This window comes from Notamacropus eugenii, chromosome 2 (genome assembly GCF_028372415.1).
Source record: "Notamacropus eugenii isolate mMacEug1 chromosome 2, mMacEug1.pri_v2, whole genome shotgun sequence".
In the NCBI taxonomy this organism is placed as follows: domain Eukaryota; kingdom Metazoa; phylum Chordata; class Mammalia; order Diprotodontia; family Macropodidae; genus Notamacropus; species Notamacropus eugenii.
In genome coordinates this window covers 214300568-214314311 of record NC_092873.1, presented here as the reverse complement: position 1 = coordinate 214314311, position 13744 = coordinate 214300568, and the positions used below count along the sequence as shown (strand labels likewise).

Below are 13744 nucleotides of genomic sequence, written 5' to 3'. Positions count from 1 at the left end.
TATGAGTCATGTTCATGCCATAAAAAATCAGCATAAAAGGAAGGCTCTATCTCAGAACTAAATAGAGCTTTTTAGCTGGAAAAAGATCCAAAGGAGCTGGTATCATACAAGATACAGCAACCCTGGGACAATGAGTGAAAAAAAAAAAAGAAAAGGTATTATTGAGATGTGGCAGGAAGGGAGATATGAAAGGTTAGGAAATGACCCAAACTTGTGAAACCTGTGTACCCACCTACTCAAGGACTAAGGGAAGTCCCAAGACAGGTCTGCTTTTTAAACTACAATACAGTCTGTTATTTCCTTCCCCAATCATGAGTTTTGCCTCAAAAACAGATAATTATAATTATAGCTAATTAGCTATAGACATATGTGTAAATTTAGGCACAATATCCAACTCTTACCTAAATGTTTTGAAGTTTCCTAATTGGGGTCTCAGCCATGGTGCTTGAACTTTTTTAACATTTCATCTAAAATAAACTCTGGAAAGTTGCAGAGGAGGAAACTTCTTGGACCTTAGGGGCCATGATATTATCCTTAAGCTTAAAGTAAACTAATTACTCTAAAGGGATTACAATTAATTATATCTTTAGAACTTCTCAGTTCTTCAATACAGTGCTTAAGGAATGTTTGTGGAAGTAAATGTGGTGAAATTAATATAATTTAATATTATTTTTGGTTTAATTTCTTGCTGTGAAACAGACCATTTTCAGCATACAAATTAAGGTTTGGGACAGTTTATACAGTAATCTTTATGACAAAAAGGTGTAATTTTCTTTTGCTTCTTTCATTAATTAAATCTCTTATTGATGGAAATCTGAAGTTCTATAGGACTTTTCCCCTTAAACTGATTATTTTTGAAAGCAAAAGAAATCACTTGTGAAAAATGTTGCAATCCTTGTATAACCTCCAAGCTCAATAACTGTTCTGTAATAAAACTGTACATTACTTAATAGACTGCTAAATCAAAGTGTCAAAAAGAATCCACTCTTTGAGACTAGCATTGCAGTGGAGACGTTTGTTCATGTATTTATTTTTGAATGCAACTTTGCAAAATATCAGTAGCTTCAGAACCTTCTAAAAAAGCTGTTTGTTTAAAAACTGCTAGCTTAAAACAGAGGCTTTTCCTTCCTTCCTGTGTCATTTAGTATCTGCTCTATTTAGTATGAATGAATGAAAAAAATGTTTTAACTGTCTTAAGTTCATAATTACTTTTAAAGATGTTTCATAACAGGAATGTTTGGCATATAATCAGCAATGGAAACCTTTTAACACCTTCAGCTACATGAGGTTCCCAGAATTTGTTTCTCAGAAGTGGGAGAAGAGTGTATAATAGTATTGTCTGCTTGTAAAAGGTGTCCTTACGTATAAGGAGAGCTTTTTTAAAAGCAACTACATTTTTTTTTTTAAGATTTCAAATGTATTTTGTTACATTAACAATGCCACATTACGGTTGATAACAGACTGCCTTTAACTTTGTTATGTTAATTTTGGGACAATACAGAAGAATGCCAGGAGGGAATGGAAGGTAGGGAGTTCGTGGTGGGAAGGTGACCGAGCACCTGGGGAGCAGTCAGGAAAGGCTTCCTGGGGAAGGCAGTGCGTGATCTCAGCTTGGAAGGGAACCAACAATCTGGAGAGGTAGAATGTTCAGCCATGGGGGATTAAGTCCTTCCCCCATTTTACAAAGGAGAAAACTAATGCACAGAGAGGGCCTGTGACCTGACTTGCCTGGAGTCACCCAGGTAGAAAATAGCCTTCCTTCCCCAGCCTCATGCCACCCACCCACCCGCCTGTCTGATGGTTTCTTTGGAGAAGGGCCTGCTCTTCTGCCCTTGGATGGGGAAGTTGGCAGCTGCTCTGCCTTGCTTGGATCAGGAGGGAGATGAGTCATTCAATCTGAGACTCTTGGGAGCCCAATGTCTAGGAAGTCCCTAGAAACTGCCCAGCATTGGGGGGGTTCTCACCTCCTATTTAACCGGGGGAGCCAGACCCAGTCCTGTCTTTGGGGGAACTGAGGAGCAGACACCTGTTTGCTGTGGTGGGGAGGAAGAATGTTGCTAGTGCTGGTTCCCTAAGTGGCTGGGGCAGGGGAAGGTAGTTAACAGCAGAGTAGCTTGCATATTGTGAAGGCAGGTGGGGCCCCAGAATCTTCTTCGGAAGTGTTGAGGCTTCCCAAAGTCATTACCTGTGTGACCTGGGCCAGATCATTTAAATCTTCCATGAGTCTCAGTTTCCTAAACTTCAAATTATCCCGGCTGCGTTTTGTTTGGACAGAGTTGTCTGCATGCTGTCTCCCCCGTTCCATTGTGACCTCCTCGAGGGCGGGGACCGTCCTTCGCCAGGTGCCTGGCACAAAGCAGTCAGCAAACAGGTTGAGTTCCCGAAGTTTGGTGGCCAGTTGGTTAGAGTGTGAAACCATGTTTTTCCATGTCCTTTGTGGTGCTTAGATTCCCACACCAAGGCAACTACATTTTAAAAGATAAACACTTTTTAGAGATAGGAAATCCAATTCAGTCAACATTCGCTAGGCATTTACTATCTGAGAGGCAGCCTAACCTAGTCGGTAGATAGGGTGTCATTTACTTAGGAAAACCTAGGGTCAAGGCTTTCATCTGAGTGGCTTATTAACCATATGATATCTACCGCATCTTCCATGAGACTAGTACCATCTTAAATGATCTAGGTATGCACCAAGTCCCCACTATATTTTTATCAAATAATGCTTCCTTTCTTCCAATAATTGGGGACTTTGGGTTACTGGGTTCATTTGCTTCTGTGTGTTGTATACTTAATCTGTTCCACTGATTGACTTCTCTATTACCTAACCGTTACCAATCCTTTTTTTCTCAATACCAAGTCACTTTTGGTGATTACTGTTTTGTATATAGTTTGAGATCTTATACTGCTAGGGATCCTTTCTCCCCACTTTTTATCATTATTTCTCCATGATTCTTGGCCTTTTATTCCTTCATATGAATTCTAGTATTATTTTTCCTAGATCTGTCAAGTAATTCTTTGGTAGTTTGATTGGTATACCATGAATAAATAAATTAATTTCATCATCATCATCATCATCATTATTTGTCATATTGACTCAACCTACCCATTAACAATGAATAATTCTCCAATCACTTAGGTCTATATATTTTCACAAAAATATTTTTTTGGTTTTATTTATAAGGTTACTGTGTATTTCTTGATGGAAATGCAATCTGTAATAAATAAGCATAATGCAAGGAAAATTGAGTACTGAGTACATGGAGGGGGAATCAGTGAAGACTTTCTGGAAGAGATTACACCTAAATTGAATCTTGAAGAAAAAGAAGGCTTCTAAAATGAGAAGATGAGATGGGGTACCTTCTAAACCTGGGAGGAGGAGGGAACAGACAGGTAGTGTGGAAGGTGGAGTACTGCATTCAGGGTGTAGTAGTCTGTTTGAACTATATGACAGTGTTATGAAGAGGAATAGTATAAAACAAAGTTGGAAAGGTTAGTGGGAACAAGGTTGGGAAAGTCTTTAGATGCCACACAAGGAGATTCATATTTTATCCTGTAGTCAATGGGGAGCAACCCAAGGTTTATAAGCAGGAGAATACCTTAGGAAAAATTTCTTGGCACCTATGTAAAGGAGGGATTAGAGAAGGGAGATACTGAAAGCAAGGAGACTGATTAAAAGGGCATCCAACAACTGTCTAGTTAAGAGCTGATGAAAGCCAGAGCTAGGGTTGTGCTTTTGTCAGTGAAGAGGTTTTAGAAAGCAAATTGACAGAGGAATAAAAGCAATCTATTCATAGTAGCACATAGGTAGAATAGATGGATCTGGACTATAAATTTGATTTTCTTCTGGACCCTAGAAAACATTGAAATTGCATAACATTTCCTGAACAAAAGTACATAAACAATACTTTGTCTTGCAGTTGAGACTATGTGTGCCCAACCAGAACCCAAATAACTGCTTGTCCACCTCTACCTGAACAATCACTGGGTAATAAAGGGGGAGGAATATCCCTTCCTTCATGTGTATGGAAGCTAATGGAGTAAAATGAAAATAACATGCATAATGTAATGCAAATCACATGGACATGTATAGACCTGTACAGGTTGTCCTTTGGGAGAAATCTGTAGTCATTCTGAGACCTGGACAACATTTTATAAATTTTTTAGTAATGTATGAAATGTGAACATTTTGTATGATTTATAAAATGACTTGCCTAATGTCAAAGAAAGTGATAAGTAGTAGAGCTAGGGTTCCAAGCCCAGATTCTTTAACTCTTATCTTATCCCCATACTTGACAGCAGACATTATGTATCATTGAGAGACAAACTGCAGAAAGGAGGGAAGAAAGAAGCTGTAGGAGAGTAAGAAAAAAAGAAATAGGGGAGGGAAGAAAGATGAAGTAGAAAAGAAAGCAATTTGGTGGGAAAGAAGTATATTTGCTACCATTAGCAAGTGTCAGGGTCCAGAGTTGTACCAGGGCCAAAAGCCACCCTATCCCTGTCATACTATATACGTGTGTGTGTCTGTGTACACACACACACACACATACATACACATACATATGTGTATGTATATATTTATATGATATATATTTACATACACATATACACATACATACATATATATAATTTTGTTTATCTGAAAGTATTATTATAATTTGATAGCTACATTGAGACTAAGAATGCTCCTTAGGTTTTCCCTCTGTGCCATATTCTCAACCATTTTGCTTGGGAAAACCACCAAATGCATATAGCTTACTTTGTGACAGCTCCTGAAGGAATAAAGGAGGGGTACATTTCTTCTCTTTTGCAAAAAAACAAAACAAAACAAAAAACAAACAAAAAAACATTTACAAAGTTTAGAATGTTACCAAAGCCTCTTGTTTCAAATAATTTTGTGTTTTAAGTGTGGGAAGGAAGTAAAACATATACTTACGGAATGGCAACATTGAAATGTTTTAAAAAAATCATAAGGAGTTTGGTAGTTTAGTTGTTTTTCAAGGTCCGAATTTAACAAATACATCTTGAAATCTAGATGGTTAAAAATGCATTATCCATAGGAGATGCTTAATAAATATTTGTTTATTGTGAATTGAATTTTCTAAGGGGGAGAGAATTTTGAACTCCGGTATCCTGATATTCTGAGTCTGTTTTAATTCAAAAATGCGTTTTTCACTCAACCCCAGCTATCCCCTCACCTTTTTGTAAAAAAATTTTACTAAGGTTTTTTCTTGTGTATTAGATAGCAAGGCAGTAGGAAACCCTGCTACACTTTGATATAGAGCTGTGCAGCTTTGTGTGACACAGAAAGGAGAAAATACATGGAGTCAGGATCACTTTATGACAGGTAGTTTGAATTCGCTGAAACATGTAACCGCCTCCACCATCGCTTTAAAAAAAGTCAGCTTTTTTTTTATACTGCTTTTGCTACAGGTCAATCCATTTTCCCCTTATTGTTATTTTCCTAGCAAGAAGTCTTAAGAGCTGGCACCAAAGGAGTTAAGAAAAGCTCTTTCTCAAGTTACATGAAGTAGCAGAAATAATCAGATGGAAACAGGAATTGGAAGAAAGGAACTGTGCTGAAGCTTCGCTTTGTCTCTGACTAGATACTGTTTCCACACTTTTTTTGTAACTGATTATCGGTGGACGCTGGCGGAATGTAGCGAATGCGTGTACAATCTCCCACCGCAGCTGAGACCCCTAGAGCTGGAAGAATCCTGACTTGAACAATACTGGAGTCACCGCCTCTAATTGGAGAGACAGGAAACATTTAACAGGGGTAGCTCCTCCCCCCATGACACTGTTTCAAATGCTGCCCTCAGGGGGTGGGAGGGGCCATCTCGTGCTACTGAGCTGAGTTGCCAGGGAAGACAGGAACTTCGTTCCTGGTCTCTCTCCCCAAGTGTCCCCCAGAAACTATGCTCCTTTTCTCACCATGAACTGGCTCTCTGGTTCTCAGGGAGTTGTGTTGACTGCCTACCATCCCAGCAGCAAGGATGGTGCCCTGGCTGGGCAGAATGCCCCGCAAGGGGAAGAAGCCGCCCTGACAAGGTGAGTGTGCTCCAGGTGCGGGGAGAGGGGGATGAGCTACAAAACTAAACCGAAACCTCCCACCTGCTCCAAGAAAGTAGTGGCGGGGAAACTGATCAGGGAGCAGGAGAGTCATCGTATGGTAGCTCGGCACTTGGCAGCTGCAGAAACGAATGCTTGGCACATTGCTTTTCTGGGTTTCTGGCCCTATTCTGATCCGAGTTGGCAGAGCCCTAGGGGATGCCTACTGAAGATGCAGGAGGACTGGGAATTGTAGCAGGTGTATTTGTGTCAGCGTGGGGAGATTAAATGACCGGGCTGGAGATACTTCTTATGCTTGAATGGGCAGGAGGGGACGGGCTTGGGTACTTACTATTGGCGGAAAGGTCTGCCAAGCGGTAAGGGACGCTGTGGTACAGCTCGTTATTATTAGATCAGTGTAGTTTCTCCCACTGAAAGCAAACCTCTCAGGTAAAAAGCCAAAGATACTGGCCTCTGGCTGTATGCTGTATATTTTTGTTGCCACACTCTAATTGTATCTTTAGTTGTGTGTGTGTGTGTGTGTGTGTGTGTGTGTCCCTTAAAAAAAAACAATTGCAATCATCAGGCCAACCAAGTGTGATGAAGTTAATATTAAATGACTTTATAGGCCTGGAGGACAACTATACTATAAGATCACTGGGCTGTACATAGTACCTTTTTCTCTATCTATGTACTTTGTTCGCTTTTCCCTGGGCCTTTCTATTTATTTCTCTTTTCTCCTAGTGACCTGAGCTGAACATTAGGTATTTATTGTAAATATTGGCCCAGTAGGTAAGAAACTTGCTCCAAAGCCTGCAAAAACAAATGGCAGGTACCCATGGCACACTGCATTAGAATGTGACCTCCTGGATGCTTAATAAAACATTTTCCTAAACATTAACAACAAAATAACCCTAATCCCTACAGCCCTTTCTGACTGCTTTTACCTCAGGAGAATTCTATCTCTGTCTTATTAAAAAAACCCCTTTTATCTGAATTTTAAACTTAATAAGTTTAGGAGAGATGACATGAAAGGAATACCAGTTTTGTTGATCTTTTGGTGAGGATTTTAGCCTGTGCTCAAACTTTTTTCCCCCGATGCTGAAACCACACCAAGTTTTCCAATCAGCCTCTACTTTTTCTAGGTTAAGAGAAATGGATGTATGGTAGAAAGAGTATTGAGATTTGGAGTAAGGAGAACTGGGGTCAAATACCATTTTTCTTGCTAGCTTTGTGATCTTAGCCACTTCTTTAAACCACCTTGAGTGCCTCAGTTTCCTCCCGTGTAAAATGGGGTTCAAAGTACTTCTGTGCTGCGTACCTCATCTCGTGGTTGTATAGAAAATGCTTTGTAAGCATTAGAGTGCTCTGGAATTGTTGTTTCAAAGGATTAGTAGATTAACTTTTTAGTCTTTTAAAACAAATTTTGAGTTTGCTGAGAGAGGGAGTACAAGTAGCTCACTATTTCTTTTAGGATCTTGTTTTGCAGTAACCAGTGTGCCTCAGAAATGCCATCACTTCCATAACCTGGTCTCACATGACAGCTGAAAGGCTTCCAGAATTGTGCAAGGTCAGCACATTCTGGAATGATTTTAATTAGGAGGTGGCTCCAGGTTGTGTCCTTGCCTCAAGGCTCCATTTCCCTTTGTGGAGGCTTTTCCTACTAGATTTTTAACTTGGCTTCTTCACCTTCCTAAAGAGAGAGCCCCAGCTAGATGGGTGGACCCCCGGCGAAGGATTTGTGAGAGGGCTTGAACCAGAACTCACTTGATAAGATGATGTAGACTAGTTACAATGTGCACCCTGGAGAGAGGGAGGCCCTATATTTTTGAGATCAAAGTTCAGCCGAAAAGTGTTCATCACCTTACAGGCAATAGCCAGAGGAGAAAGCGAATCCAAGTGAAAGTTCTACACTTTTATGTCAAGTTAAATCCAGTCATCTAGCATTTATTAAACACTATTTAACTAGTCAGATGGAGTCAACAAACATTTATCTAACTCTTTCTATGTGCTTCAGGCACTGAGCTAAGTATTGAGGAAAACCTGAATGACGAGAATGGTCTCTGCCCTCAGGGATCTCACTGCCAATAAAGGGGACTGCCTGCAAACTACTATATACAACCAAGAACCATTAAATGTTGGATAATTTAAGTGGGAATTGGGAAAGGCTTTTTGCTGAGGGTGGAATTTGAACAGTACTGAAGGAAAACAGGAAAAACAGGAGGCAGATGTAGAGATAGAGCATTCCAGGCATGGAGCACAGCCATGGTGCTGAGAAATAGATGCCTTGTGCAAGAAACAAGCATCCAATAGATCAATATCACTGGATCATGTGAAGGATAAGAAAATATAAGAAGACTGAACAAACACGAAGGGGTGATTTTATGGGGGAAAGAAGAGAGGGTGCCAGGCTAATAACTCTCCATTTGCTTTGCCTTTTTACTTCTTCCCTTTCTTATTCCATCTGAAATCCCCTTCTTTAAAGTCTTTCCACTTTCTTAGACTATTGTCTCCTGTAAACTAATCTTAAAAAGTACTTAAAGTTATCTGGGATTTGGATGTGGGACCCTTTGGGGATATCTTTGTTTTTACCCAGTTTTAGTGGGTGGATTTAATGTATTGAGTGAAACTTTAAAAGATAAGATAATTGTTGAGTCTTTGGTGGGAATGGAGGGGTTAGCCCAGGGGCACTGATTGGGAGGGGATGCCCTAAGTAACTTTTGTGTCCTTGGTCTTGAAGACTTTGATTTTGCTTAAAAGAGAAATAGGGCGAGGGGTGCTTTTTAGGGAGTGCAGCAGCTAAACTAACCTCGTTTCACATTTTTGCTTGGGGCAAAAAGAAAAATATAATTACCTATTTGTTTTAATATTTAGTTTAGAAAAAGTCTGTATTGGTCACTAGGTATTTGGGTTTGAATATTGCTTCTGCAATGCTGTTTTGTTGTTGGATGGTGTTTGACTGAATTTGCTTATTTTTTTTCCATCTTTTTTGGGAGGCAATTGGGGTTAAGTGACTTGTCTAGGGTCCCAGTCAGTTAGCATCTAAGGTTTGCACTTTAGTCCTTCTGACCACAGGGCACATTGCCCTCTCTACTTTATTACCTAGCTGCCAAGCTTGATTGTTTTTTAAGACGTCATTATCGAGTTTTTATCATATACTGTTATCCTAAACTTTTTTTAGGCTTATTCTTAGTTATCACACCCTCTTCCCTGAGTACCAGGTTCTGGAGCTCTTTCCACCAATGCCTTGTTTTCAGAATTTACTCTTAGGAGCAAGTTTTTTTGATGTCTAAAAATGAGATGTTAGTTCTTTGAGTTCTGATATATACATGATCAGGTGTTGCAGAAGGAAACTACTTTTTCTCTGAGAAACTATTTAAATAAGTTTTATTTATATTTTTATGTCCAAATATATTAATTTTTTATATAAGAGCATATTTTCTCAATGAGTATTGCAATATCAAGTCTTTTCAGTTTTATATATTTGCTCCCTTGTTTTCATGGACACCATTGTGTTATATATTTTTTATTCTTCTGCCGTCCTTAGTACAGATTACATTCTTAGCTACTATATATTTCTCTATTTTTGTTTCCCCCTCTGTTTACGGTGTCCATAAAAAAATCTTAGGTAGTGAATTTTTTAAGCTTTCTGAACAAACCAACTCTCCTTATATTCATTTTTTTTTTTTTGCCCAGGATTATTTTGGCAGTACCATTTAACATGCATAATTAAAGCACTGTATTTGTTTATCAATATACAAATTCTCTGAGGCTAATATACTGTAGGAACAGCACTAATTAATCAAAAAGAAAATCATTAAGAGGTACTGCTGCATAGATTCAGCCAATTCCAGTTCTCAATCTATTGCTATAAATATAATTTAAAATCTCACTAATTACTCTTTCAATTTTTTAAAAAAAGCTTTTGAACAGACCTGGTAAATTTAGGTTGTGATAAAATTTTTCCAGCTTTGGACAAAAAAAAAGAATATTGGAAATCATTTAAAATCTTTTTTTCTTTATGCCAACTGCTAAGTGCATTAGACTAATTGTAATTCTGTAAATTCAAGTCAAATCAACAAGCGTTTGAATGCCTATTATTTTTCAGGCACTGTGCTAAGCATTAGAGATACAAAGAAAGGCAAAGATTTTAAATTGACCCTGATGGAAATATTTGAGAGCTTGAGAACAGGAGACCCAGTGGTGAAATAGAGCAGTGGTGTCAAATTCAACTAGAAAAAGTTGGGTTGGGGTACACTAAACCTTACATAATGATCCTTGCAGGCTGTATATTGATTTAGAAAATCACAGGTTAACATTATTTATGTTCTATTATTTGTTTTTTGTTGTGTATTTCTCAGTTAAATTTTAATCTGGTTCAGGCCACACTTTGGAGTATTCGATGACTACTCTGATATAGATACTCCCTTTGCACCAGCCCAAGGGCTCCTATTTTAGGGTATGAGAAGCTTGCTAAGGGGATATGGAAGGATATTTGGTAAATAACTTTTCTTATTGAACTATTCAAAAGTATGGCAGCAGTGTCAGTGAAACAGAATGTTGTTAGGCACTGAATAAAGGTTTCTTTATGAAAATTAATCTCTTATTATGTACCCATGGAAAGCAGACCCTAGAATTTATTTCCTTTCATATCCAATAGGGAGTATGGAAAGGTTCACTGGAAGCCAAAGGGAATAGGCGCCAAAAGGCTTTACGGAGCCTAAGGTACTATAGAACCCATGACCCTTGGAAGTAGGCAGATAGAGACTGATTTTCTTTGGCATGCACAAAAATTAGTGGGCAGTCTTTCTAAAAGTACACATCATTAATGAGAGAGATGACCATGGAGAGTAAGGAGACTGGCACATATAAAAGGAGGAGCCTAGACAGTGCAGAAAAAAAAAAAAAGACAAGGAAGTTTTTACTAGAAGTTTCTTCGTCTTCTTTCCTGCCAAATACTTTTCTTTTCTTTGTGATTTTTAAAAGTTTTCATATTTGAAAGATGCCTCAGGTTCTGATTCAGTCAAAAAATGAAAACAGAATTTAGATCTCATTGAAAATAGCACTGGAAAAAAAATGGAAAGCATCCTATCCTTGTACAACTGCAACAATTCTCAGCTCCAGTCCATTTTCCACTCAGCTGTCAAAGTGATGCTGTAAAGTACAAGTCTGCCCTTGTCACTCCCCCTACTCCATAAACTTCAGTGGCCCCCTATATCATGCCTAGGATCAACTATAAAATACTATTTGGCATTCAAAGCCCTTCACAACCTATCCCCGTTCTTTTCTGTTCTTACACTTTTAAGTGAAATTTAGTATTTCCTTCAGTTATTAAAAAAAAAAAATTCTGAGGATTCATATGCCTTGTTAGACTTCCATCGTGATTGTTGTTTGTCCTTTGTCTTGGAAAGAACATCAGGGAGGTGATGCCATGACTTACAGGTGAATTGGATTTAAGTATGCAAAGTCATCAGCCTCACTTTCTCCTCTGGAGCCATGTGGGTCCAGTGGCAAGATATAGATCAGAACACCTGGAAATGGCTCCCTAGTACATCACACCCAATAAGGTGACACACCCCTGACTCAGAATCATTTTATCAGTGGTTTTTCTTTTGGTCTGCTTGTGGCATTATATATTGTGGCAAATGCTTGAGATCTACGCCAAACCTGACAAAAGTGTTCACGTTTTATCAGGCTCCGCATGTATGTACCTTGAGGTAAAAACCTAGTGTGAAGTGACTTCTGATGTGCAATCTACTTCTCTTCTTATCGTTACAAAATATTTCTCTTATGGACTTCCCCACTTCTTTTTCAATTTAACAATGAACATGAATAAATCAGCTAGATTTAATGATGTGATTGTATATCTTTAGTAAAATATGAATTTCTACTTAGTCTATGGGAGGAAAGTTAGTATGGTAGAAAAAGGTTGGAGGGCTTGGCTATTTTCTAGTCTTAGGTACTCCCAGGATGACCTTAGGCAAGTTATTTAATATGTCAGGCTCTCAGTTCCTCATCTGTGAAGTGAGAGGGTTGGGCTAGATGACCACCAAAGGCTCTTCCTGCTCCAAATCTATGGTCCTATGATTTTATGTTGTGCTTTGAAAGCCTACTTTGATTGTGCACTTTACCCAGTATTCCATAACAAAAGCCATAATATAATCAGTTTTCTTTCCTTCCGACAGTTCCTAAGATAAAATTTAATATCAATTGATTCCTAGTCTCCCTTCTCCTGCCCCCTTTTCTTCATTATAATCTTGGCAGACTTTTGAAAGGAAGAGAAGTACTTGTTTTTTCTATGGGAAAATGCATTCTGAATCTCACCAACTAAGTAATTAAATTACAAATGAACTTTAGGAAAATAATCTTTTCTTAAACTGAGGACTGCCTCCTCCCCCCTTTTTGCTTCCAGTGATCAGTTAATTGAGTTTTTAAGTTCATCTTACTATACCAATGCCTAGGTTTTCTATTCTTACTGTATTTCCAAATTGAATAGATATTCTGCAAAGATATGAGCAGCAAATTGTTTAAATAATGTAGGTAACCCATAACCTACTTAATTTTGTAATCAGAGGTTGCTTGAATTCAAAGTCGGGGATGATATATGATTTGAGCCCCTTTCCAGTGCCTCCTCTACTAACAGACTAGGCAGAAAGTGTAAATCAGTAGCAAAGTATTGGGATAGAAATGTCAAAGAATAGAACGATTCTAAATTTCTTCCCTTCCCCCATTCAAATAAATATAGTTTTTCTAACAGTCATGCCCAAGGTGGGGATGATCTATTTCAAAGATATCCTTTGCACAATTCTCTTGTTAATAATGTTCTAGTCCTCCTGATGAAGCTTTGCCCTGATGCTGCAGTTGATCATCCTCTGACTTCTTAGCTTCCAGGCATTGAATCTGGGCCCTAGAAGGAGGTGTATTTTTAGAGTAATCACCTCCTTTCATGCCTCTAGTCTAGTTATCCCAATGCCACTCTAGTGGAAGCTAGATGGTACAGTGGATAAGAGTCAGGAAGATCTGAGTTCAAATTCGGCATCAGACACTACTTTTTTGGCTGTGTGACTTTGGGTCAGTCACTTAACCTCAGTTTGCCAATTTTTCAACTGTAAAATGGGGATGATAATAGTAATAACACCTACCTCCCAGGATTGTTGTGAGGATCAAATGAAATACTGTTTATAAAGTGCTGAGCGCAGTGCCTGACACATAGTAGGACTTAATATATGCTTGTTTCTCTACTTCCTAGTTAATCAACCTCATATCCTCACCTAGCTGTAAGACTACAAAGAAGGTTTGCTCAGGCACTGATAAGATTTTTCTGAGTCAGCCAAAGGGGCACCCCTCTTACTCTTGGCTGAGTTAGAACCACTAAATTCTGTGTCTCAGGGTGCTGGCAGTGTGCCTTCTGGGAGGTCATCACCTCCCACTGAGTCTTTTTTTAGGCCAAGGATAAACACTTATCCTTCTCTTTGCCTTTTCATCATCTCCTGTTATGTCCCTCAGTGACTATCATCTGACTGTGCAATTTGCCTTGAAACAATGCAGTAAGCCCCTAGAATTACCTGAGGTGGGGCAAGAGAGAGGAAAAGCTTTGCTAACATACTGCCAAATTCCTATGTTCCTCTTACATGTACTATATATGATTTTCCATCCCTCTTTTAAACATGTCTGTATTTCTGATTCATGTTAATGA

The 13744-nt window shown here is 38.7% G+C and overlaps 1 protein-coding gene across 5 annotated transcripts in view; it reads left to right on the top strand.

Moving 5' to 3' along the window:
* Positions 1-13744, top strand: part of ARHGAP18 (Rho GTPase activating protein 18) — a 235078-nt gene that overhangs the window by 66682 nt on the left and 154652 nt on the right. Inside the window, exon 1 of one of the 5 annotated variants that reach the window (XM_072643297.1) lies at positions 5554-6048. The exons of the other annotated variants lie outside the window; for them this stretch is intronic. Within the exon in view, the coding sequence (XP_072499398.1) occupies positions 5933-6048 (116 nt within the window). The 5' untranslated portion in view covers positions 5554-5932. Of the gene's footprint in view, positions 1-5553; positions 6049-13744 lie in introns of those variants that run through there. 5 annotated transcript variants of the gene reach the window in all.